Source organism: Vicugna pacos, chromosome 20 (genome assembly GCF_048564905.1).
Source record: "Vicugna pacos chromosome 20, VicPac4, whole genome shotgun sequence".
Lineage (NCBI taxonomy): Eukaryota > Metazoa > Chordata > Mammalia > Artiodactyla > Camelidae > Vicugna > Vicugna pacos.
The window spans coordinates 40,891,681-40,919,264 of NC_133006.1; the positions used below are offsets into that span (position 1 = coordinate 40,891,681).

At 48.2% G+C, this 27,584-nt stretch overlaps 1 protein-coding gene and 1 long non-coding RNA gene across 6 annotated transcripts in view; one reads left to right on the forward strand and one right to left on the reverse strand.

Moving 5' to 3' along the window:
• Positions 1-27,584, reverse strand: part of FARS2 (phenylalanyl-tRNA synthetase 2, mitochondrial) — a 281,140-nt gene that overhangs the window by 141,156 nt on the left and 112,400 nt on the right. For all 5 annotated transcript variants that reach the window (XM_072945735.1, XM_015234686.3, XM_072945733.1 and 2 more), the window contains one exon: positions 17,246-17,406. In XM_072945735.1, coding sequence (XP_072801836.1) covers positions 17,246-17,406 — 161 coding nt within the window. The remainder of the gene's footprint in view (positions 1-17,245; positions 17,407-27,584) is intronic.
• On the forward strand, positions 18,770-26,647 carry LOC140687833 (uncharacterized). Its single transcript, XR_012062451.1, has 3 exons — positions 18,770-18,824; positions 21,353-21,621; positions 24,886-26,647. It is a non-coding gene; the product is annotated as an uncharacterized lncRNA (long non-coding RNA).

The following is a 27,584-nucleotide window of genomic DNA, read 5'->3' on the forward strand; positions in this document are numbered from 1 at the left end:
GGCTACCCGGTTTCTGGTGGTGGCCTTCCTGGTTGACTGGACTATTCAGTACAGTAGAAACACCTTGGGGCTTCAGTTTCTTCAAACAAGAAATGAAGGTAACACAACCCAGAAAAACAAATTGTCTTGAAGGAACTCCACCCTTTCTTCCTATGAGTACTAAGATATGACAGAGAAAAAGTAGATGAAATCAAAGGCAGGAAAAAAAAAAGGCAAAGAAGAGGATGAAGATTTGAGTCCCAGCGAGAGGACAGTATTTTTTTAAACGCAATTTTATTTCTGAATAGACTTGCAGGTATATTAAGTCTTATTTGTATCACCAGTGAGTGATAGTGTTGCCTGGTGATTATTTACATGTTTACAGGAAAGAAATAACCACAGAGAAATCAACAGTGCTCCAACACGACACCCAGCGCCGCTCACAGATGCTCAGTGCACACACCCTCCACTAAGGAGGGAAGGATGTTGAAACAAGCAAAAGAACACCGGCTTGGGGGAAAAACAGCCTGGTCCTCCAGCTGATCCCAAAGAAAAGGCATTAAAACCTCATGATGTTTTCTTCTTGGGCAAAGCCATGCTGACAAAAAGTAAGAGCTCTAAAAATTGGGGAGTATCTTTACCTTACAGTAAATTTAGCAGCTCCTCACGTGGCAGGAGAAGGGTGTATACACAGAACTTACTATGTTCATTTAAATACATGACTTAATACACTGACATTTACTGACAGAATAGTCAAGACCGACTTAACACTGGTCTATACCAGGCACTGTGCTAAAAACACTACGTACACTTAAACTGCGTGCTTCTCACAGCAATGCTCTCCTGTGAGCAGGAGTTAATATTACCACTCGTTTACAGGAGAGAAAACGAGTCCAGAGAAGCCCTACAGCTTGTACGCAGGGCGGCCGGGGCTTATGCAGGCGGTCTGGCTCCAGGGGTCGTGCCCTAACAGTATTTTTAGTTTAGCTTTGATCTCTCTTTGACCCGAGAGGTGATGAAGTCCACCGACACCCCACACCCTGCACTGCACGTGGATTTCTGCGTGGTCATTTGTCGGAGGAGCAGAAGGCAGCCTGGGGGCTGGGAAGGTGTCTGAGCAGAATCCCACCAGAGTCCAGGGCGCCTCCGCAGGTGGTGGCGCCTCCGCAGGTGGTGGCCCCACCCGGTGGGAATAGGCCACGGCCGGAGCGGCCAGGCGGATCGGGGAGCAGGGGTGCTGGCACGCTGGCCGGGATTGGCTCTTGGACACCAAACGTGCCGAGGGCAGAGATGCCAGGCCCGGCAGCCACCAGACGACCTGTCCACTATCCATTCTCCTCTGAAGGAGGGGAGTGTGACCAGACTGCAGATACTGACCGCTATACATAAAACAGCAGCAACGAAGTCCTACCGTACAGCACACGGAGCCTTAGTCCATATCTCATAATGACCTATAACGATAAAGGACATGAGGAAGAATGTGTATGTATAACTGAGTCACTGTGCTGTACACCAGAAACTGACACAACACTGCAAATCAACTACACTTCAATTAATAAAAAAAGACGAACAGCTTCAAGAGGGAACGACAAGACACACAATGGCCATCAAACTGCCTTTTCTTCCACAGCACCCCTAGATATCAGCAGCTCCTCTCTCCGGGTCTCTGCTTTCACAAAGGCTCCACGGGCTTGCGTCCCTACAGACTTAGCAAGCAGCTGAATGGAAGAAGCAAATGCAATTCTATCCTTCAGCAATGATCACAGAGAAAAAATATGACAGAATCACACCAAGTTTAACACCACCTTCCAGGCTCGTGTACGTACAGTTTCCCTGCTCTGGCCGCGGATTCGGTCTTTTCCACGAGGAACGCTGCCTCCTTTTAGTGGAGGATGGTGCTTAAAAACCAAGACCCAGGCACTGGGGTGCTCACCGATGCCGTCTATTACTGCTTCTGGGCCCGCAGAGTGGGCAGAGCTGGGGAGGGGAGGGGAACACACACACACATTTGTATTTTCTACATAAAAAAAATACAGTTCGTCCGATTCCAGTCTAGCGTTCTTGCCTTTCCTTCTCCGTGTCTGTAACTCTTTTCTTCAATAGTGAGAAGCAAGACTCGCATAACCCTCAGTATTACCTACCCTTCTGCACAAGCAAGAACAAACAGAAGACGGGTTCAGAATTACTCACCCACACCATTGTTAAAGGAGACCCTAGTGACTAGAGGGCAGTATTTTTTCAGTCTGTTCTGGGGGTAACATTTAGGTATGTGAAATGCACAGATCGTAACTGCACATTTCCATGGGTCGCGATGCAGGTGATACACTCTTGGAACCCAGGCACGAAGATACAGAACATTCCAGTCAGCCCAGATAACACAAAAGTTGTCTAAGACTCACAGAGACACGTCAAAAGGGCTTAGGAGCCAGCCCGAAGGGGCTCTCACCAGCCAAATTTGGGGAAATGAGAGGTTCACAATAAAAAATGATAATAATGGAATAAAATTCATTGACTAAAATAAGAAGCCCTAAGTCCATCCTACGTGAAAAACTGAACGAATAAATAAGTAAGTCGGGGAGAAGGAACAGCTCTTCCTGGTAGAGAAATATGGCGGGCATTGTGTAAACCTAGTGATCAAAGCTGTCGCCCTCAACACGGGGGGCAAACGGACCTGGTGGTCCTGCTGCAACACAACGGGGAGGCCGAGGCAGCACTTCCGTGGCAGCCCTGCGAGAAAGGCGCAGTCTGAGCCTGATCGCGGAACACCGTGGACAGCTCCAGCGGACGCCCATTCTGCTTCACCTCACGTACTAACAGAGGCACGTCTGCCTTTATTAGATGCGGTGTAAGTGTATCATAAATAAATAACCATTTATTTATCATAAGTAAATAACCATCTAGGTGTTAAGTTACCACATCTTTGGAGGAAATCTGAAAATGAAACAGCCGGCGACTCTGTGCATTCCTTCTACGCTGGGAAATACAGCTAAGCAGAGATGAGGGGATTAGAGAATGATTTCAGAACGACACCGCGATGGAGCTGCCTCCTCCAGAAAGAGGTGTGCAGAGATGGACAGGAAGAGCAGTCTGCTCGCCAGGCCTGACCTCTGGTCTGGAGCTGAAAACGCCAGCAGCAGGGACAGGGCAGACGCACACCCCGATGCCGGGGGCCTGCCAGACATCTTTCTCGTGCTGGTTCTAGAATCTATTAACATAATTTGGATCTCCCTTCAGCAGCCGCTCAAGGCCCACACCCAGAGACATCACTTTCTTTGAGGTTGAATTCACTGATTAACAAGGTGTGTTTTCCACTCTCTTTTTTTTTTTTCAAAGGTTAAATGGCACCGCGCAATTTTCTGTGAAGCAGGTGTGCAGCTAACAAGGTGATAATTGGGAACCTGGGTGAGAAGGAGAAACCATCTAACACTAGAAATCTGCAGTGTCTGGGAAGAGGGCAACTGAATCACCTTCCGAAGATGCGAAATTTATGGTAATACAAGACTAAAGATGCAAATTGAAGTCCCTAAGAGCAAGAAAAGGAGATGCTACGGCTTTTAGTCATCCCCCGGGATGTGGAGGGCACGCTGTAATATTCGAGGCTGCCGAAGCCTTAGACAAACAATGCAACCAATCTTCAGTGCCACCTTTTCTGCTCGTGTCCTCACGTCTCCAGCAAAGTAAACCCCGGGAGGAGCTTCCGAACATTCAGACATTGATAGATTTTACCAGAATATTTGGTTCTAATTTTTTTTTGCTTCCACTTTTCAGTCTTGGTCAAGGAAAAAAATATGTTCCGCTTAACCTACAGAATTGTTCCGGAAGAGATCTCCAAACCTTACACCCACCGTCCTTCCCATTCTCTCTCTCTCCCCCTCCCTCCCCCTCTCCCCCTCCCCTCCTTCTCGTAGTAATTGGACATTAGCCTTCAGTGATGATCGGCATTTATGTAACTGTCCTCAAGCAAAGTTCAAGAGCCGAGAGCATCTTCAGACAGTGACGTCAGCAGTGCACCCGGCTGAGTGGGCACCACCGAAGGACACTGCATCTGCCGCCTTCCATCCCCGCCCCCTCTTAATGTGGTCCTCTGGTCATCTGGATCTCGCTGCTTGGCCCTCACATGCTGTCTTCTTTTGAACGATTCCCCAGCGCCAACGCTGGACTCACTCACCAACTATATCTTGCTGGGTAGCGACATGCCCACGTCCGTCTCACCCTGCCCTGGGCCACCATGGATGCTGGCTCACCCTGCAGAACGCAGCTCCGACCCACCTTCCACAGCAGACATCCCTGCTCCAATGTCTAACTTCTGCCTCGGCCTGAGCGGTCACGCGGGCACGGACACACCTGCAGCCACACCCGCACTGAGGACCGTCTGCGCCAACGAAGACAAACAGAGCAGCACTGGCAGAGACAGCCACAACAGAAAGCGAGTGTGCAGCGAAGGCGAGGCCGGCGAATCTGGGGATTAAACGTCTCCTCTCAGGTAAATGTTCCAGATCGGATTTTGCTTTTCCCTCCTATTTCCCATCAACCCAGCCCCCAAAGCCAGAAACCAGAGACTCCTCCTCTTTCTCACACAACTTTACCTAAGGTGTTTGAACACCCAGTCCGCCCAGGTCAGCACGAGTCTGCACAAGTGCAGTTATGAGCAGACCTCCTCAACTCTCACAGGGGGCAAGTCTCAGCTTACGTGACAAACTACATGGTCACTGTGCCTGCTCACGCCAGGACCCAAGGCCTTCCAGGTTTGTCTCCTAAAATGTCTCAAACCCAAACCCTGCCTTCTAGTCTCTCCACCACTGCCCTCTGCGATCTCACATCACTTCTTCCCGCATCACGGTGCTAGGCCTGGAGCAAAGTCCTCGCTTTGTGGCCCCGGCTCACCCTTCCTATTTTCAGCACTGGGATCATCCAAAATGGAGACCCAAGGATGAAGACGTCTGGTACCTTGCTCACTGCCTTCCCGAGAAAATCCACACCCCAATCCTCACATCCTAGAGCCCGCCCTTGTCCACACCCTCCTCAGTCTCAGAGCACTCCCTATAAACGCCCTGAGCAGAGCCCCAGACGACGGGTGGGTCGTGCCTCCAGGCTTCCCACTCAGTCCAGACTCCGCGGACCTTCATCGGAGCACGTCACCGTGGCAACGTCTCCTCTGCTAGTGCATGAGCTACCCGAGGGCAGGGACCATCCCTGCATCTGCAGTGTCCGGTACAGTGCCTGGCACAGAGCAGATGCTCAGAGGTTTATGAGTGAATAGCTGATACTGCTCTTGTGTTTGAGAAAATCCTGCCACATCTCACACACATGAACTAGGGTCTCAATAACCAGCAGGGGAAGAACTCCCTTTGTGGACTCCACACAGCCTGGGACCAGTTCCCTCCTAACCTGGATCCGAACCACATATTAAAAGAGGGACGGAGTGAGAGAAAGTGTCGCAAAGAAAAAGACAGCAAGCTAAATAGGAGAAATCTGTTTTTATCTATTTTTTTACACAGTAGTTAATATTGAGGTATTTCTAGCAGGACTTTTTGAGGGATAAGGGCCCAGGAACAGTTATAACCTCTTTCCATGACCAGCAATTTTTTCAACTGGCAAAATGAAGTCCAAGTGACTGCCAGGAGCAGCAGTGCATCTGGGGTGGGCGGAGGAGACACAGAAATCCTCCCCGCTTTCCTGGCATCACAGACCGTGGAACGGCCTGGGGGTCCCGGGCTGGACTTACTTCACCAGCGCAGAGATCCAGTGACTCCGTGCTGAGGTGGGCAGCCCGAGGCCAAGAAGCCGAGTGACTGCCTGCCAGTTCTGCGGCCCAAGGCTTCTGAATCCCAGAACAACTCACCCCAAACACACCCAGACGTCATGCCGGGGGCTCATGTGACCGGTGTGTCAGAAACTGCATGCATGATTCGCAAAGACGGCTAGAACAGAACTCCTCTTCCACCTGCTGTCTGAACCACAGGAAACTTGATATACGAGACCTACCTAAGGTGAGGGCACTGGGCTGCCCTCAAAACACAGACGTGCCTAGAAAAATACAGAGAGACAGCCAAGACTGGACCGCGAAAAGCACATGCAGACAGGACCAGTGAGCTTGCAGTCAGGGATGGCTTCGGGGTGGCACACTGAATTTTCAGCCATGCCGTTTGACAGCTGTGGTCTGCAATGCCGCCAACGTGCTGCCAGCACCACGATGGCCAAATCTGCAAAAGATTTACTTTTTACAATCTATAAAAACAGCAAAAAGACCCCAAACCACCTGACTGAAGAATGGACTAGAATAGACGCTTCCCCAAAGAAGATACACAAACAAAGTCAGCGCGAGAAAAGATGCTCAGCATCACAAATCATTAGGGAGACGAAAATCCAAACCAAAGTGAGAAGCAACTTCACATCCACGAGGACGGCCACCGTTCAAACACGAGAGAAAATACCAGCAGGGATGCGGGGAAGGTGAAACACACTCCACTGCTCTGTTGGTGGGATGCGCAATGCCGCAGCCGCGGTGGGAAACAGTGTGAGAGTTGGACAACAAAAGTTAAGAACAGAATTGTTTTATGATCCACCTACTCCACTTCTGGGTATATAGGAAATATTCCCCAAAAGAATTAGAAGCAGAGCCTTGAAGAGATATTCACACATCTAGGTTCACAGTAGCATTATTCCACAACAGCCAAAAGGTGGGAGCAACTCAAGTATCCATCGACAGATGAACAGATAAATAAAATGTGTCACAAAAAGACACATGTGTATGGGGTCCCTCTATGATTCACAGATCCAGAGAGTGAAGTGGTGGGTTCCAGGGGCCATGAGATAGGGGGCTGGGGAACAATTACCTCACAGGTGTAGAGTTCAGTCTGGGATGGTAAGAAGTTCTAGAGATGGATGGTGGTGATGGTCACACAAGAATGTGAGGGTACTTATTACCACTCAGTCTAAAATTATTATATGGCAAATTTCATATTATTTTACCCGAATTTAAAATATTATATCGATACGTTTTCTACAATAATTTATATAGGACATAAATTTCTATATTATCTAAAATTACTTATAATATGTATAATACATTTAGAGTGGAGTCAAGATGTCGCTTTAAGAATATCAATTTGACTCACTCACATAAAAGACTGCTTTGTGGGTGTCGTAGAAGGAAGGCAGAGCTACTCATAGTTCAGAAGCCTGGATGGATGTGGGGAAGTGAGTTGTGTCAACAAACGTCAGGGCAGGGAAATGGCTGCCAGTAACACACACAGACACAGGCCACATCACCAGGTTTCTGGTGAACAAGGAGACTCATCCAAAAACCTGAATGTTAAGAAAATTATTGCTCCGTGGTCTCATTTCAACTTCTTGTCATGAAGCTGCTCTGGGTTCAGGCTTTGAATCACCCCTTTGTTACTAGGAAGCTGTGGGCCAGGGAAACAGAAGGAAGATGATACAGTCTTTTGAATCCAAACTCCCACCAGCTTGGTGACTAAATAATCAAGAGGCGGGCACTAAAGTGCCATTTAAAGACCAGTTGTCACCTGGGGCACACGAGGGCCACACAGGCTGGTGGACAAGGAGGGATGAGCAGAGCAGCCACGATTTTTCAAAATGGGGGAAGAATGAACGTGTGTTCAAGGTGAGCTTGCAAAGGCCAGATTTTTGAAACACTGAAAACTTATAATACCCAGAAACACAGCCAACTAAACCGACAATCATAATATGGACTCAATTTAGATAAAATTAACATCATAAAATAGCTGAAGACTTTAACATAAGCAAAATGAAGATATTCAGATTTCTCAGTGTAGTAACAACCATTTAAAAACACAAGGAGTTAGGAAACAACAGACAGAAATGAAACACGAAGGTAGAGAGGAAAAGGAACAAATTAGTGATCTTAGAAATGAGAAGTTACTAAGTTCAAAAAAATTGGAGAAAATGATTGAATTGGTAGAAAGTACTGAAAAATTCACTGGCACAGGAGGACAAATAAATAAAAAATTTCGAAGAATAGTTACAACATATGGCTGATAACGAAGATGCTCCCACAGACGCCAGGAGACCCAGAAAAGGGGGAGGGAGGGAGCGGACGGAGGGGAACCACTCTGCAACAACAACGCAGACGCTCCGAGAGTGGAAGGAAAGAAACCTTCAGGTACCAAATGGGATAAATAACGACAAGTCCACGCCAAGATGCATCCGAGTAAAACGGGAGGGTGTCATGCGTGAAGAGGGAGGCTTAAACACAACCCAAGACAATCATCGTCTGCCAAGAAACAGCACTGCGGTCACCGTGAGACTTCGCAGAACGGAGGTCGGCAGCGGTGTCTTCAAGGCGTCCCAGGGGAATGACTGCCCTCCCGGAACTTCAGGCCCCGCTACGTCATCACTCAAGAGTGAGGCAACGTGAAGACATTTTGCGATATACAGAGACCACAAGAGTTTACCTCTTGTAATTCTTCACAGGAAAAGTATTCAAAGGATACACATCATTAAGAAGAAAGAGAAACCCTAACAGAAGGCTCTGCGGGGAAAAAAGGTGAACACAAAATCTGACAAAATGTTAGTAATGTACTCAACTCTTGACTAATTTTTTTTAAAAAAGCTTTTCTAAAATTTCAGGATAATAACAGAATATTACAATTTTATGCCAATACATTTGAAAGTTAGAGGAAATACGCAAATTCCTAGGGGAAAAAGTTATCAAACTAACACAAAATAAAAAAAAATCTGAACAGCCTGATAACCACAAAGAAATTTAATCTGTGGTTTAAAATTTCCCACAAGAAAAAGCCAGGCCCAGAAGACTTCACTTGTAAATATGATAAAACACTTCAGAAAGAAATAATGTCAATCTTTAAAACCCAGAGAACCAAAAAAGGAAATAGTTCCAAATTAGTTTTTGTGAGGAGAGCATAATCTTAACATCAAAACCTGATAAGGGCATAAGAAACACAGAAAATTACAGACCTCTCTCACCCCTGAATACAGATTTAAAAATCCGAATCAAATCTTCACAAATCAAATCCAGAAATTATATTTCAGGAACAGAAGGTTGTTTTAACATCCAAAACACTATCACTATATGTCGCTCCATTAACTGAATAAAGCCAAAAAGTCATGAGATCACCTCAAACTATAAGAAAGGGTCTGATCAATTTTAATAGCCATTTATGGTAAAAATTCTTACGCAAACTAGAAATAGAAGGAAACGTCCCTAATTTGATAGAAGGCTTTTCACAAAAAAACTACAGCAACCACTTTAAATAAATACTTATTTCAAAACTTTCAAGATCAGACACTTAATTAGGTTTTAATTTTACATTACCATAGTTCATTTAGTTCAATCTCCCCAATTCAATTTACTCCAACAAGAATCAAAGAATCACTCACGGTAAAACAACTTTTTCAAAGTCAGCAGCTAATAAATTGCCTTCCCCACTTAGATCTGCAAACCCCCTGGAATTCATTTTTGAATAATGAGGGGTACGGGGTCAAGTTTCATCTTTTCCTTGTGGACACTCAATTATCCCGGCTTCCACTGCGCAGACGTCTCCTCCTCCCGCCTGCCCCACAGCCCAGAAATCACACAGAGGAGTGTTTCCGGGCTCCCGGCTGCCTTCCCCGGGCCCCGGTGTCCACCCGGCGTCAGCTCGCTGCCACAGCGACTGCAGCCTTCAAGGCAGACCTGACCCCAGAACAAGCAGACCCTTCAGCGTGGTCGTCTGGCCGTGCCTGGCTCTCTGCATCTCCATGTAAACTTCAGACCACGCTCATCAAACGCCTCATAAAACCTCTCTGAACCACTGTTTTTTAACTACTGCTGCCACTTAATGTACATTTGGAAGCAAATCTACAAACTGTTTTTGGACAAACGTAAATGCGGAAATTACACGAGGACGGTGAACCTCCAAACGAAGTCAGCAGTCACCTCCAGGAGGGGAAGCGGGAAGGGGGGGTCCTCAGGGAAGCACGGTGTGTCAAGTGCATTTTGAATGCTTTTCTTCTTTACAAGGCTCTGCGGCAAATCCCGGCATGGTCGCTGGGTGGAGGGCGCATAGTTCTGTGTTATTAGCAAACCCAATCGGGGGACATATGCTTGTATGTTCTGACTATTTCATCATTTTAAAAATGAATAAAAATAAATACAGAACATCTACTTGGTTCTCAAACAGCAGTTAACCAGGAGTTCAAACTCTGCTGAATGGATGCTACAAGGGTCATTTATTTATAATCCACTCTCCTTGGCCGCGAATTACAGCCTATAATTATAATTTACAAATCTCACAGGGAGGCCCTTGAGAAGATAAATTCTTCCCTCAGAATAAAAGAAAACATTGGATTCATTACTCAGCCAAGTGACAGAAAGAATAATTAAGCTATCCACCGTATAAATTACTGCTTAACCATTCTTCACTTTCAAGATCACCAGATCATACACACAAAATGCCAACTGAAACGTGCAGTCTGAAAGGCTGTGCGATGATGTCATCACGAAGCAGTTCTCATTTCTCTGTCTACAGGCAGACGCTAAGTTTCAGATGAACCCAACTGCTCCTCTCATCCTCCGAGTACAAACACAGAGCACACCACTAATCAAAAAGGGAAGAGATTTGCTTTTCCTTCAGTACCGTATGAGGCAAATCAGACACAGAACAACCACACTTACCTTTCCTGACTGATAATTTAGTAGGGTAAATTATTTTGATTTTATTTGGTCCCCAGAACATTCATTAAAAACCATGAATTTTCCATTTGAAACGGCTCTGATCAACACTGGCTATTCTTCGCTAACTCTGAGGTTCTCAGTCCCAGGCTGAGTCCCCTCGAGGTTAACATCTCACCATTTCCCCTTGGCCAATATAGTTCATTTAGTTGGATGTGCCATGAGGACCCTGACTTCTGTGCTCAGTTTCAAGCAGAGAAAAAAACACCCACAGCCGTTAGATTAAAGGAAGCAAAGTCTAAGGGATGATGTCAAGCACTGGGAAGCGGAAGGTAAAAGACGCGAGGCTGAGACAGCTTTCCCAGCGGCCCATCAGTCCGTTTCGTGGGTGACTGGGTCCTCATAGTGATGCCTGCAGGAGCAAGAGAGGGCCCTGCCGAAAGGGCCCGTGGTCCACATTGGGCGTGGCTGGTGGTGAAATAACGCAAGAGCAGAAGACTTACTCTGAGAGCTCAGGAGAAACGCCAGAAAACAGCAGGCTAACGTCACAGACCATCCAACGCCCTTGAAAAGGAGATGTGACAAGCCTCCTCTTCTTCGTGCTTAGAAAGGAAACAAGGGGGCTCTGTTTGCTGCCTCTGCACCTCGTGGTATGAGTCCTGGTTAACGCGCCTGCCGCTGCCGCTCAAGCCGGAGAGGAAACACACTCCGCGATCTAGAGCCCTGGTGTCGCTGAGGGCCTCCTGCTCTGAGCCTCTCACGTAAAGCACGTGAGCAGAGCCTTCCTTGGCTGAAGCAAAGCATCCCGACGGCTGTCCGGCAACAGTCCCTCCCCCCCCCACACCCGGGAGAGCCCACCGGCACCCCCGCCACCGCCTGATCGATGAGTTCCTTCTCCCCGCGACAGCCGGTCTCTATTTCGAGGATCTCCTTTTAAACTGCCACTTTCCCCTCAGCTTTATGGCGGTGCAACTGACAAATCAGAACTGTACAGATTTTAAGGTGATAGTTAGACATACAGATACGTTATGAAATGATAATTAAGTCTTAACTTGTGATCCATCAGCTACTAGGATCTGATTTAAATGATCCCGTGCACTGTAAACTTCGGAGCTAGAAATACCAACACCTCTTCTCCTCAGACTTTCTCCTAAATACACTGCATGTAACGGGTCAACTTTCAGAGGCGTCGGCAGGATCTCAGGTTTAACGCGTTGCTGAAGAACAGGAAGTCTTTGCACATTTGCATCAGGTTAATGGCCAAGAAGCTGTAATACGGAGACTGAGCATGTGTCCACACAAAGGTCGCATAACACACCCTTCCGATTCACAGCGCGACCAGCTGCGGGAGGAGTGCCGAGCACTCATTCTTATTTTTTCCCAAGTGCCGTAAACAAGAAAGAACTTTGTGGTGGCGATTCTCAAAATATGCAAATGTACCACCAGACCCACCGTTCACAAAAATAAGAAGTAATCACAAATCCACAGGCCTCTGATGACAGAGGCCCCAGTCTGAAGACGGGGCCACAATCCAGAGGACTCAGTGGACTGCGGTTCAATGAAATGTCCTCGCATCCGAAGGCTGGGATGTGATGTCGATGCCGCCAAAGCTGAGGATGGAACCCGCGGCACAACGGACCAGGAACACCAGGACCGCGGCCGCTGTGCTCAGGGCAGCCTATGCTGGCGGTGGTTATGGAGGTCACGGTGGTCACGGTGGTCACGGCGGTGGTGGAAACAGAAGTAGCGGCTAACGTGGGCGCAGAGCTCACTGACGACAGGCTCTGCTGTGAACGCTTTACACCACAGCACTGCGGTGACGCCCACGACCAGCTGGTCCCCTCCCACTCACTGCATCTCTCCGCACCTGGCAGTCACCAGTGACCACAGGGCACGTGCAAAAGGTCCCACATCTGGTCATCTTCCCCGCTTCTTCCTCTGCTACTTTCTTCTGGGATCAACATCCCCTTTCCAGCAAAAGACAAATATTTATGTGCTTTTTTTTTTTTGAGATGGGAAAAATGCACATGGAAGTAGTGAAGACATTTGAGAGCCACCAATTTCACTGCAGCACAGTGGAGCTGATGGGATTCTCCCAGCCGGATTTATTTGGGAACAGAATGTGGAGACACTGCACAATCCTGCGTTAAGTCTCTATCAGAAAACACTTATGGGAATGACAGCGAAACCAGATCTAGGAGCTATTCTGAGCCCTGGAGATTAGCAAGTAGTCACAGGCTCAAGTCCTAATACAATTCGGGGGAGATGCGGAAGGATTTAGAGAATTAAGTAGCAAAACAGGATTTAAAAAAAAAAGGGAAAGTTTGACCTCCACATGGACTGGTCCGTATCAGCAAAATTCTACCTTCACCTCTGTGTGGCCCCATCATTGTACTTTGCATTATTTGATGATTATCTCCTGATCTGAAATCTGTCTCTTCTTCTAGACTGGAAACATCGTGACGTCCGGAACTGTCCGTGTCACCGCACTGACCCCAGAGCAGCGCCCCAGCGGAGGCCACGGTTCAACGTCAGGAGCTCTCCGAGTCAGCTTTAGGGAAAGCCCCAGCTCTGCCCCTCACTAGGAGAGTTACCACGGCTGAGTTCCCAGGCTGAGCAAAGAGAGACCAAAACACGGACAATGAAAACCAAAATCTAAGTCACGTTAGAGCTTGAGTGTCCTAAGCACTAGAATCAACGACGGTTCCCAAGGCGCTCAGGAAGGGCAGGCCCAGCGAGCCCCGGGGGCAGAACTGCGGCGGCGCCTGCTGGAGTGCGGTCACGGCTGGACGGACGGGTTCTGAGACGTGGAGACGACGCAGAGAAGAGGCCAGGGAAGGCAGGAGAGCCTGAAGCAGAGCCCAGGAGGGCCTGGAGGGAGAAGTGGGGGAGAGGAGCCCTGCCCCCCGCCAGCCCCGCACCACACGGCTCCCAGGTAGCTCCAGGGTTTCCGGGCCAGGGAAGCCCGAGCTCAGAGCCGGCAGACCTTTCCCGCACGTGCCCCCGCTCCCCGCCAGGGGAGGGTCCCGCACAGCACTGCGGTCATGTTAAACGTTCTTCTTAAGACAGTCCAACAACGTGAAATGGAAGAAGGCGCCTCTTAATCCCTCATCCAGAGAACCACAGCTCTTCCACACACAGAGTTAAAGCTGCTAACACTTTCATCCGATCTGTATCACCGATGCCCAGCAACAAAGTCTGCTGTGCTCCGCCTGCAGCAAGCAGTATGCTGTGAAGAAAATGGAACAGATAAGGCTGAATACTGACCCCCAAAGATGTCCACATCCTAAACACTGGGACTCACAAACACGCTACCTTACAAACAAAAACACTTGACAGATACGATTACAAAAAGACCTCGATGTGTGGAGATTATCTTGTCGCAAAGGCCCTTGTAAGAAGGGTACAAAGATTCAGGGAGAAGACAATGTGACACACAGGCAAACTCACAAGGGCACGAGAGGGGTTCTCCCCGGGGCCTCCCAAGGGGCCAGCCCTGCGACCCCCTGAGATCTAGTCCCCCAGACTGACCGTGAATTTCTGACCCCCAGGATCGTAAATAAAGACATACTGTTTTCAGCTGCCAGGTCTGTGGTACTTTGTTACACTGGCAATAGGAAACTCACGCAGAATCTAATTGATAGGTTCTAATTATGAGTAATTAGGAAATAGCTCTGTGATCTACCATTTACAAAGCAGTTTACAGACATGTGCTTTTCCAGCCATCAAATCCTAACTACCGACTTGAAGTTCCTAAGTTTGTTACACAAGGCAACCACATAAGTTACATAACAGTGCAGGTATGCAGACGCTGGTTTTACGCTTTGACAGCAGGAAAGATGTTTTTAAATGATGTTTAATACAAGAGGGCCATAGTCTACTCCAGGGGATCTCTGTCTCCTAAGAGAAGACAGTTGTGAGCACACTTAAAACTGGACTTGAGCCACTAACTTGCGGTAGCAACAGTGTCATTCACCTGTGCTCGCCCCTCCGCGGCGTCAAGCCCACTGCTCTATACAATGCCGGTTAGGGTTCCATCCACGTCTGCCAATTTAATAAGCGACTGAATAGATGAAAAAGTGAATGAGAAAGACTTGGATGCATAGCCCATCCTTTTGATCATTTAGATGGTGCTTTATTCCAAATCAACCTAGAAGGACCTGGTGCTAGAATAAAAATTAATAGCTTATTTCTTTTGAATAGGATTTTTTTAAGGCCATTAAAGATGGAAACCAGAAAATTAAACAAATGACAGGAGGTATCGCTTTTGGTTAGGACACAAAATGTCACAAAAAACCCATCGATCCCACTGTAACAATAAGAAAACAATAAATTTAGAACTCTCCTGCCATGAAAGATACTGGAGAGACCTGGACGCCCGCGGGCAGGAAAGAAATCCCGGAGAGAGGGGGGCCCGGCGGGCAGCAGACCCCGGAGGCTGCCCCCACCCCTGGGCAGGGTGGGCAGAAGGCCTGCTGCTGTTAAGGAAGAAATTCTGCTGGAATTACGAGAAATGAGCCAAATTTTTATCACCAAGTCTGGTTGGTGTGGCAGACTGGAAAACGCGGGACAGCCTGCCCTCACTGCCAGCCAATTCACCTTCAGGACAGCTCTGCTTAGCAAGCGCTGGTGGTGGGAGAAGCCGGCAACCGGCGGAAAGCAGAGAGAGCTCTCGCGGCCGCACACGCAGACCCCAGCTCTGCCGCACGGCCGGGTCTCACCAGCAAGGCATCCGGTCCCCACTCCCGGTTACAACAGAGAAAGCTGGCCGCATCACCTTCGCCACCTGACCGGGGAAAGGGGAAGGCTTCCTGAGGATGCATCGCCCACTTCTGCTCCTGTGTTCTTTTAAACACAACTCAAAAAATAAGACAAAGCAAAGCAGCAGGAGAAAGGTGACCCGTAAGTAAGAAGAAAGGGGAGACTAACAGGAGAACAGCAGGGAAATAAGCGCTGGAAATAACAGACCAGGACTTAAAAATCACGACTGTGAACATGCTGAAGAACTGAAGGGAAACAAGATGGGTGGGAAGATGCAGCATTTCATCAGAGTAATAAAAACTCTACGAAGGAAGCAGATAGAAATCTGTAGAACAGACGAGCACAGGATCTGGAATGGTTAACTCACTGAGTCCCTCAGTGAGTGAGGGGCTCAGTGAGTTAACCGGACACAACAGAAAAGACTGGTAAACCCAAAGACAAGACAACGAAAACTACCCAAAATGAAGCACAGAGTGAAAAATAAAATCAATAATAAAAAAACAAACGCTGGGCACCGGAGTTTCCGGCATAATTCCAAATGGTTGATCTACATGCAGTCGCAGCCTGCAAAGCAAAGAAGGAAGCGAGTCAAATTGTTGGAAGAGATATGATGAGCATTTGCAAGACAGTGAAAAAGACACTACTCCAGCACTGTGCGACCCCAACCAGGATAAATCACACAGAAAATCATACATAGCCGACCTGCTAAAAAGCAGAGTAAAAAGATAAATTAAATGACACATTTCAAGAAGGAAAAAAAAAAAAACGCACAAACACTGGCAACCTAGACACCGATATCCATGGAAAATATTCCTAAAAAATAATGGTGAAACAAAGGCATTTCCAGACAAACAAAGGCTGGGAAAATTCATGCTGCACTATATAACAAAGAGGAAAGGAAGTTCTTCAGACTTCAGGGAAATGATCACATAGAAGAATCAAGATGGGCAGAAAGGAACGGTAATCAGTGGGGTAAATACTGAGGGAGATAAGAAACAACATAGTTTTAAATTTCTTTAAAAGACAATCGGCTATTTGAAGCGAAGAGAACAATTTCTGCGAGATTATAACACAGAGAGAGGTAAAACATGACAATAATGATACAAGAAACAGGAGCAGGAAACAGAATCACACCACTGCAAGGTCTTTAAATGTTTCATAAAGTTGTAGTAGTTATCCATGGTAAAGTGTGATGAACTAATTATGCACACTGTGTAGAAGAACCACTTAAAATCATACAAAGATTATGAAACTAAATAGCAATAGGGCTAATAAAGCGGAGTTAAAAAAAAAACCAAAAACCCCATAAAACCTCAATTTCCAAATACATTTTTAAAAGGAGAGAACAGGTAAGAACTAAAGAGATGATAAAATGAAATCCAAGAATGTCCCATGTAATTGTATTAAATGTAAGATGCGTTCAACACTCCAATTACATCTGGGTTTACAAAAAGACCCTGTTTGTAAGAGACACACTTTTGATATAAAGATAGAGTGAAAATGAAACGATGAAAAAATATATATTAGAAAAACAGTAATCGTAAGAAAGCCAATGTGTTTATATTAAATGAGAAAAACGAAACTGTGAAAGTCTCATCAGTGAAAAGATGAGTATTTCATGATAAAATGGCCATTAACAAAGCCCAAGGTTGGTCCTCTGCTTGGACCAACAGGCCTGATAAATCCCTTTTCTCCGCATGTAATTCCTGAAGGTTTACGGTCTCCTCTGGGGTTTATGAATCTCTCGTTAAGCCTCTTTTCAAAGTCACATTACCTTTCAGTGCAGTAATTTTCTTTTCAAGTACACGACCCCCTCAGTTCCTGAAGGCTGGTTTTCCTACCGCGTACCTGGAAGCGCACACTCTGCTCGATGTCCCCCACGCGGAACTGCCCCAGGAAGCGCTCGTCCTCGCTCCAGAACAGGCGGATGTCGGGGATGTCGTAGAGGATCATGGCCAGGCGCTCCAGCCCGAGGCCGAAGGCCCAGCCCACCCGGTCCTGAGCACCAGCTACAGCGAGGAGAGACCAAGCAACGGGTTAGAAAGCATGAGGCGCTTCGGGCACCTTCCCCCACCCCGCCCCGACACCCAACCAGCGCTGTGAGTGAGGGTCCACTGGAGGCAAGGCGCAGGGGAGGGGCGGGGGGGCATCCTGGGGACCCCAGTCTCACATTCCTTGCTTTCGGCCCTGGGGCGGTCTGGAGTCACACTTCTCCAGTATTGTCTTTCATTTCTCTTATCATTTGGGGGGAGGGGGTAATCAGGGTTATTTATTTATCTAATGGAGGGGCTGGGGACTGAACCCAGGACCTCGTGCGTGCTAAGCAGGTGCTCTACCGCTGAGCTGTTTCCTCCCCCGCCTGTCGTTTCTGACTAACTCCCGGGTGCACTGAGCCAGGCTCCTGCCTCTGAGGTACTCTTTCCCGTAACCCTTGCTTGCCCTTCTGCAAACACTGAGCCCACTAGGTCCAGGTTACAGAGGACAGAAGGGAGAGTCTCTGTCCCCCAGGGGCTTCCTACATGGGCAGGTTTGCTTAAAACATGGACTGTCAATATTCAGGAAGTGTGTGTCAGGCCTCTGGGAGCCCTCGATTCCACTGAAACACAGCTCTTACTCTTAGTAAGAGCCGCCCCGGTAGCGCCAGGGAGCAAGCGCGCGCGGGCGAAACGCACGCCTGGTCGCACCCCCCCGAGGCCAGTGTGTGGTTCAGACCAGAGTGACGCCATGGGCTCCCGGGTGTGTTTACAGGAAGCAGAGGGAGACAGAAGATGGAAACTACAGGACAAAGAAGGCAAGGGAGCCATTACAGGGAAAAGAGCTCATGAAAGAGCATCATTTGAATTGGAGGCCACCGGATGAGCAGGACCCAGCGGGCCGAGATGCCGCCCGGCGCACACACCTGGCGGGCCCCCTGTGAGCACCCGGTGCACGCGCCCGACGGGCCCCCTGTGAGCGGGCGGGTCTGGAGCAGCCTCCCTGGTGTGGCAAGGCTGCTTTACACAGGTCTGCCCCAGCAAACTCGAGAGATCCTCCTGCCAGCTCAGGAGAGGACAGTGAGGACGCCTGGGGCATGGCCAGGACCGGAGGGGGCCTCCGGGGCCGAGGGAGGGCTTGGCCGGCAGTAAGAAAACGGCAAGCTCACTCCCATAGCAAACAGATTCTCCCAATGGCCTGAAGGAGAGAAGACAGGACCCTGAGCTCCAGAGAGAATGCAGCCCAGGGACACCTGGATTTCAATCTGCTAAGACCCTGGGTAGCAGGGGACCCAGCCCATCTGTGCCAGAGATGCGGGGAGATTGTGACATAATAAATGTGTGTGGTTTTTAAGCCACTAAGTATGAGGTTTGTCTGCTACCCAGCAAAGGAAACTAATCCTGATCCAAATGTGGAGAGAAGTGAGAGGGAGTTCTAGACTGAAGTCTTGGAGGCAAGTGGGTGGAGGTGGGTTTGGGAGTGGATTCTGGAAACACGGATGGGGCAGGCTGGGGGCAGGCGAGACACACAGCAGAGTGGCGCTGTCTCTGGCCAGGGGCTGCCACCACCATCATTTATAAATGAAACCCCGAGGACAAATGTATAACAACGGAAGCCACAAAGAAGCAGGACCCTCATCGAATGATCTGGTGAAAAGATGAATGGATAAAAAGCATTCAAAATGAGATCACAAACAGGAAAAGGCAGAGAGACGGGGGATGGCACAATGGTGGGAGGGAAGGCCCACGGGAGGAAAGTGTGGCGCTGGGCTCGTGCGGAGGGCACTGGGGTCCTGAGTGAGAGGAACTCATGAGGAGGAGGGAGGGGGCACTGAGCCACGGACCACGGGCCCCGAGGGGCTGTGCGCAGCGCTGACCACGTGACCAGCAGCCCGGCGGAGCACGGAAGGGTGAGGCTCGTTATTTAGAGGAATTCATCCCAATGCTTGAAAACCATAGAAGAAAGGGCTGATGACTAATTAAGAATATGAAAACTAATGTAAGTGTGATAGACTGGTTTTTGTGGACTAAAAGAATAATTTTTCTTTAAACGACACTGCCCAGTCCTGGCGATGTGGTTCCCGCACCGCCGGTGTCATGGGGGCCCAGGACCCTCAGTGATCCCTGGTCACACTGTATGTTCTTGTAACAACTGGGAAAATAGCACGGCAGTACGTGTGAAGCTCCGTTAACAAGCTCCAGCTCTTTATCCCTGTGACTCCAGTCAGGAATTTAGCCTAAGGAAATAATTCGACAGAAGAAAAAAGATAAACGAAGGAAGGAACTCAAAGCAGTATTCCTTATAAGAGCAAAAACATGAAAATAATCTAAATGCCCCGAATTAGGGAAGGCCTTAAAAACTATGGTACATTTTAATATAGTCATTAAAAATCATAATTCTACAAATAAATGTCTATTCAGTGACAGCCTATAAGAAATTAGAAAAGATAGTTATGATAAAATGAGTATGTACTATGACACTATTTAATATAGGTATAAATGAGGATGGTAATGTAAAAAAATAAAAACAAAATCTGATCTTCAAAGATTATAACAGTAACAGTTTTAAAACATGTTTCTGAAACATCTTTTCAAATAAAAAAACAGTAAAAATAGGTGAGAATGTTAATGTTGCTTTGTGAGTTAGGCTCTTCCTTAGTTATTAAATCCTTTAGGCCTTTATTATGAAATTTTTAGATTAAACCAAGCACGAGAGCCCAGTATCTATAACTGAACGAGCAGTAGATTTGGGGTTTTTGACTTTATTTCACATCCAGCAATTTTTAGTGTCCTAGCTTTTACTGCTTTCATCCATAGCCCTCACTTTCTTCCTCATTCCCTGAAACTTCCCTAAAGCAAAACAAGAAAAACCCAGAGTCCCTGAAACTAGGTAAGAAAAAGAGCAACAATCTAATTTTTCCCATGGGTGAGGAATAGGAAGACATTCACCGAAAAGGAAAGAAAATGGTCCTTAAGCAAACGAAAAGCTAACTTAAGAAAAACGCAAGATAAAAATGCACCCAGGTACCATTTTTTACTTATCGGATTGGTAAAAATGAAAACGTTTCACTGCACATGTGACAGCAAAGCTGAGGGGAGCCCAGCCCTCTCTTCCCGCCAGGCGGGAGCACGTGAGGGCCGGTAACCCGGGGGCCTGAGGAGGCGCCCTCAGCCGTGCTCGCGGAGTTCCAGCGCCCACGCCAGCCTGCTACTGCAGCTACAGCGATGCTTCCTACTTAGGGGAAATTACGAACGTCTAAGGCTATTTACTGCAGCGTTGCTTAAGACAGAAAAAGACTGTAAGCAACCCAAATGCCCATGCATAGGTAGCTGGTTAAGTAAACACTGCTATGCCCTTAAATTGCAGTTATTGTTTGCTTAGATAGATCTGAGATCAGTTTATTTCCTGAAGACTCATAGGAAAGATTCAAAGACAGATTTCAAAAACTAAAAGCAGCAGCTGTCTGTCTTTTTGGGGGGTGGGTGGGAGAGAACTGGGGAAATGGAAGACAACGGGGAGACTTTACACCACACGCCTTTTACGTAAAGAGGTGAAAAGAAATACTGCAGATAAAAAAGTTTCATGGCTGGATAAAATACAGTCCTTTCTTTTCCATTTATTTTGAGAGGTTATAAGAACAAAGTGCTCCTGTTTTGTCACCCTAGTACCAGACTTTCAGGAAGACCACATGGTCAGTGAAAACAGACCTCTACGTCCCCCTCACAGCCTGCATCGGTCTCTCTCTTTCTGTGAGAGCCAATGCATTTCTAAGCCCGGAAAATCAGTGTCATTAACTGTGTGGGTTTCAAAAAACAACCACAAATTCCTGAAAATGCTTCCCTTGAATCTCAGCGGGCTGTGACTCTGGGGGAGGTGATGCTCTGTGAATTCCGTTAGGCTGCATTAGAAAAAGGCCACATGGCAACCCCTGGGTTCTGGGATGCTCACTCTCCAGACACTCTCTTCTGATTCTCCCTCCAGAATGTTCCCTCCTGGAACCCAGCTGCTGAGCTCTGAGACACAGTAACATGGAGAGGCCGTGTGGACGCACTCCAAGGACAGTCCTAGGTGAACCCAGCTTTCTAGTCATCCTGGTCCCCTCAGCAGGCACATGAGTGAGGCAGATTCAAGGGGATTCCATGTGCATCGTGAACAGAGAAAAACAAACGGTAACAAAATATTAACAAATGGAATCCAGCAATCCGTGAAAGGACATTACATCATGACTGGATTTATCCCAGGAATGCAAGGTTAGCTCAACTTATGAATATCCATCAGTGTGATTTATTCAATAAACAGATTAAAAAAGAAAACATGACCATCTCAATAGATGCAGAAAAAGCAACTGGCATTTACTATAAAGACTCTCAGCATACGAGGAACACAGGGAACTTCTCCAATCTGATGAAAGACACAATAAGAAACCAACAGCTAATGTTACACTCAGTGGTGAAAGGCTGGTTGCTTGGCCCTCAGGGTCACGTTGAAGACAAGGATATCTGTTCTCAGTAGTTCTATTTCTGTCTCTATTAACCTGACCTCCTAGCTAGGGGGAAAAGGTAAACGAAAAACAAAACCAGCTTAATAGAATGGAAACGAGAGAGTAAAACTGCCTTTATTTGGAGATGGCATGATTGTCTACATAAAAATTCTTCAGAAATATATTTCAGAGGTAACCAATATATATGTGAATTTAGGAAGATCACAATATACAGAAGCCCGTGGTGTGTGTGACTCGGGGGTCCCCAGTCCCACCTGGCTGTCCGTGAAGACAGGCCTGGAGGGGACCCCATGCTCAGGCCAGCAAGGGGGGCCGTCCCATCAGCACCTGAAATCCCAACCACCTTGTGTGTTGGAGCATAAGGACTAGGCTGGCCCTCCAGCTCCCTGCCACTGCCCACAGCCTCTGTTTCTCACCATCATGCTATCAAAAAGCCTGCTTGTGATGGCCGACTACCACGGAGGGCCGCAAGAAAGGGCATCTCTTTGCTGAGCTGTCCCAGCACCTCATTTTGGTACCATCCAGAATTACTTCTTCTGAACTGCACCCTGTGTTGGGTTATCAGCCTATTATGTTCTTAAGATGCCAGGAACTCCTTGTCAAGGATGCTGATCAATACATTACTTAGTTTTTCCTATGAGTCTTCAGGAAATAAACTGATCTCAGATCTAAGAACCTGGGAACAGAGAAAACTTCCTTCTCCTAAACAACTGGACTGCTTTCATTTTAAGGATACCCTGACTTAACGTGATTGATCCTAATTCACTCCTGACTCTGACCTCGTGGAAGCTTAGAGCCATCCGTAGTTCACCTCTACCAGGGTACATTTCTCTGTGTGACTCTTGTCCGAGTTTTATTTTCTTCCCCTTATATCCTCTTTGTCCTGATTATCTCAACTACTTATTTTATCCTCTTGTATGTACTTTTATTCGGCACTTCAAATTCTTTATGGAGGAAAGTGAGCCATAAATAACTAGACACTTAAAGGTGTTGTCAGCCCAGGCAGGTCTAATTTTCAGGTCTTTGGCAGTCCTCGGCTGCAGTTTGTTGCCGGGTGCTCATGGGCTGACAGGGTTTTAAGGCCGTATTTTTTTCTCTATTCCAATACTGGAGGGTTCCAGTAAGCGAGAGTCCCTGGAGCAGAAAACTGACTGTAAAGAAACATCCACAGGTAAACAGCACATTCAAGATGCGAGCAAGTCGGCATCTGGATTAATGTAATTTTGTACTGGATTGAGCATCTCATGCACGAAAAAGATTTGTTTTTGTTGTTGTGGCTGAAAAATCTTTCTAAGAAGGCCAGCCTATATGTAAAAGCAAAATAATGTGCGGTAAGAGTCCAGAGATGGGGAAGCATGAAAAGAGGAGGAGGAGGAGGGGGAGGGGAGGGGGAAGGTGGGGGAGGGGATGGCGACAGGAAAAAGGACAGCAAGAAATCAGGAGCCTGAAAGTAGAGAAACTAAGTTGATCTTGGAGCCTGAAACCATCTCAGCACACGAGCTGCCCCTCCGACAGGACGTGGTCCTCCGGGCTCTGCCCCGCGGCCGCAGAGAGCATCGCCCGCCAGGGAGAGGCCACAGCGCTCTGCGCGCAGCCCTGGTCTTCAGCGCCGGAGGCCCCGCGGGCACAGGGCTGCTCAGAGGGACAGTGGGGACCTGCACGTGGGTGGACATGGGTTGCCGGGGAGCAGTGAGCACTGGGGACAGATGGCGCCTTTGAGGGCACAGGGCACCTTTGCTGTCTGTGGAAGGCACTGAGGCAGGGAGACACTTTTCAAACCTCCATCCTGAAGTCCTTAGAAAACTCAATGGGCCATGCACAAAAGGCCACTTCACAGGACCTGGGAAAGGGCTGAGAACGGGCAGCTACTGACCATGAAACAGGTCTCCACACGAGCAAGCCGGGACTGGGGCTGGGCCAAGGCAGGTGAGGCCACACGTCCGCATCTCAAGTGTGCGATGACCCCGAGTCACAGCGAAAAGGCTCCTTTACAGGGCTGTACTTCCGTCAGGGAATGCTAGAAGGTGTGGCGGGCAAAGAAGGTGTGGCCTCCCCTCCACCTGCGTTCAGGTCTCTGCTCAAAATCACCTTCTCAAGGAGGCCTCCCTGACATCCGCTTTATTGGAGGGGGATGGGGTGGTAATTAGGTTTATTTATTTGTTTTTAATGGAGGGACTGGGGATTGAACCCAGGACCTTGTGCAGGCTAAGCACGCGCTCTACTGCTGGGCTGTACCCTCCACACCCCTACAATCCACTTTAAAACTGTGAGAGTCTCCACCAGCTACACTCCCAATCCACTCTGCCCCGTTGTCTTCTGACAGTGTCACCTTCTGAGACACCATAACTTTTCATATTTATTTATTTTTTTACTGTTTACTGTCAGACTCTGCTGCTGGGGAAGGAGCCAAGGTGCCAGGATGCGGGCCAGTTCCCACGGCTAACATGCCTGGAGGGGCTGGAACAGTGTCCGGCTGGGACAAGGGCTCAGGCATCGTGAGGAAAGGACCGAGGGGCGGGAGGGCAAGGTTTCGCGCTTTTCCCACTTTTTAATTCACCGGCTCTATTTTAATGGGTCGTATCAGGATGAATTTCATGCTGTAAAATGCAGTTGTTAATACAGGCAGTGACTTTCACATTCTATCTGTGAGAGATTTTATCTACTGTATTATGAGGTGATATTAGAGATGCCATTTCTGAAAAGACTTCTCGGGAAGGAGAGCTTGGAACACAAAAAGAGGAATAACAGGGGAAAAGGATGAACACTCTGCCCCTCACCTACCTCACCGGCGCCCCCCGAGCCTGCTCCCCGGGGCCTGGGCTTCTGCCTCCACCTCCCTCCTCCGGGTTAATTTTCTCCCCCCGTGACCCAACTGTTGAAACAGAAACAGCCCCTGCACCCTGAGGCCTCCTCTCACAGGCTGCTCTGTGCAAAGCCAAAGGTCAAATTAAAACTTTACTACATATTGAAAAAAATATATTATTGATTTATTTAGTGTACTTCTCCTTCCCAGTCAACAGAGGCTGATCTCTAGGAACGCCGTGACTCAGTGAACTGACACTGCCCCAGCATAACCGTGACGAGAGACGCTGAAACAACCCAGCAGTTAACATCCAGGTCTTCTCCACAACTTCACCAGTTAGAAGGCACTTCACCTGCATTGTCTTGATTCTGATCCTCACAGTGACCCTATAGCGGATGTCAGACTGGTATCATTAGCTCTGCTTAAAAAACAAACACCATTTCAGCAAGAGCACACGGACAAAGGAGCTCAAACCCGCGGGTTTTGTCACTTCCAGCTTACAGCCAATGCAGGTTTCCCCAGATTCACGCTCACACAGTAACTCAGGGGCTCTGCTCAAAACATTTCAAAGCATCAGGAAGTTCCCTCTCTGTACACTCTCTGCTCGTAACTGCCAGCTTCCTGACGGAGGTCGTCCTCATTCCAGGGAAGCTAGTAAAACGGTTTGCATTAAGTAGCTGCTTAAATACACGGGTAGGCTCTTCTGAAGGGGGCGCTTCGTCACCCCGAACACGCCCTTCACCCTGGATCTGACCGATCTCCACAGAGACCTGCCGAGAGCACTGACGGGGCTAGGGTTAAGCACTGGTTATTCGACCGAAGCTTCCATCTCCTGTTAGTCACAATGACAGCCACGCAGGAGTAAAAGCACCCCCTCCCCGCAGCCCAGGGCGACCCCACCCATCCAGAGGCAGGCCCGGAAACGCCAGAACGGCTACATAAATTCTGATGGCTTCCCTTCCCACCGCGGACTTAGTCCTTGATCCCCCGCTATCCAGCTACAATTCTTGAACTGTTTCCTCGGAGACTTGTCACTGGATGATTGACTTTCTGAGCTGTGCCCAGAGATCGATCTCCCGCCTGAAAACTTGCCCTGGTGGTAGGTACCCGTGGCCCCACACACTTCTATCAGCGCGTCCTTCACACGAGCCAAAGGTGGGACCTTCAAAAAGAACCTTCCCATGTGAGGGGACAGACTATGATCAGATTCCACAGGCCGGCAACAAGGAGGTCCTTAACACGGTCTGAGCCGGGCTGCATCCCATTAACAATAAAACCTTTAACACCCACCTTAGAAAGCTCACTCTGGAACATCCCCTTTTCTTTCTGGGGCCTAGATCCCGGTTTTCTGTAGAATGTATATATACACACATACATATGTGTAACTGGATCACTTTGCCGTACACCTGAAACTAACCCCCGCCCCTGCTCAGTGAGTCTGCCCCCTACAACACTGTAAATCACCTAGACTGCAATTAAAAAAAAACCTGATCACAAGCAAAAGGCGAACTAGAATTGCGAAGTCCTTCAGGAAGGAAGGAGCAGGAATGGAAAGTGAAACCCTGAGCCCGAACGACAGGACTGCCGAGACCCTCAGGGACAGGCCTTCGGGTGGCAGGTCAACCCAGTCCTGCCGACCGACACCACCAGCCTTTCCTGCTTGGATCCCTCTGACCACGAAACACAGACTCCAGGGGCAGCTCCCACCTGAGAGGCCCTCCCACCAGAGGGGAAGCCCCGGGGCTGCAGCGCGCGAGTGAGGCAGGCAGGACGTTCTCCTCCCCGGGGAAGGGGCCTGTTAAAGGCTTCGTCCCATCACTGAGACGCTGAAGCATTAAGCTGGATGTACTCATCTATTCCTGCCTGCTACAGAACCCAGGAATGACACTTCCTGCCTCGTGGTCGGAAAAAGTGTACTTTCACGTCTCCGTTGGAAAAACTGCTTTCCAAAATAAAAGGTAATAGTGACCTATTTCTTGTCACAGTCTTATTTTGTTAACCATGGAAGGAACTTAATTTAGAGTAAGTAAGGCCACTGTCCCTTGCATGTAGTATGACGGATAAGGGAAACGTCAGCCGTTCTGACTCCGTAATACCGGAGTAAGAACAACTAACGAAACACTCTTCCCTGTGGGAGTCGTTTTCAGCAGTAGATAAAGGAGCCACGGAGCCTTTTAAGGTTTACTCTCATAACCAAATTGCTTCTCTCTTCATCATTATCCAAAATATAATTAAAAGACGACATTTAAAACAAAGTAAAAGCCAAACTGCACCCCACCCCCACCCCCACAGGGGAAAAGCGACTGAGAAGCAACTCCTCACACCCCGAGAGCGGCCAGCAGCGCCCAGAGGAACTCGTCTCCCCGGCCCCTCCCGCCCGGGCTGCGCCCCCCCGGCCCGGGCGCCAGCCTCGCCCGCCAGCGCACGGACAGCGGGGCGGTGCTCGCCGGCTGCTGCTGGGCAGATACTGATCGCACTGTGTCACATACTTTTTGACTTTTCCAAAAAGAAAACAAACCAATAGGGGAATCTTCGGAAGACGTCTACTCTCTTTCCCGGTTTGCTCCAATAGTCCAGAGTTTACTGAGTTACACCTTTATGGTCTTTACTGTTTTCAGCTATCTAAAGCCATCTACCTTAGCGACTACCTACGCCAAGAGAAAAGCCAGCCTTTAATGTTGGCCCAAGTGCACAGTTCGGGAGCCTTTAGGACCTCCTGGACAAAACCAAGCTAATTATCAATACGCAAGAGAAGATCGCTGAGCGAAAGTTAAACACCTTGCTACAATCTATTCCCAAATAGCTTAAGGACAAATTAATCAAAACTCTTTTGGCAAACTGCTTGAATCACTTTTTCCTCCTTATTTTTTCCACCGGTTCTCTGTCCCCCTCACTGGCACTCCCACAGC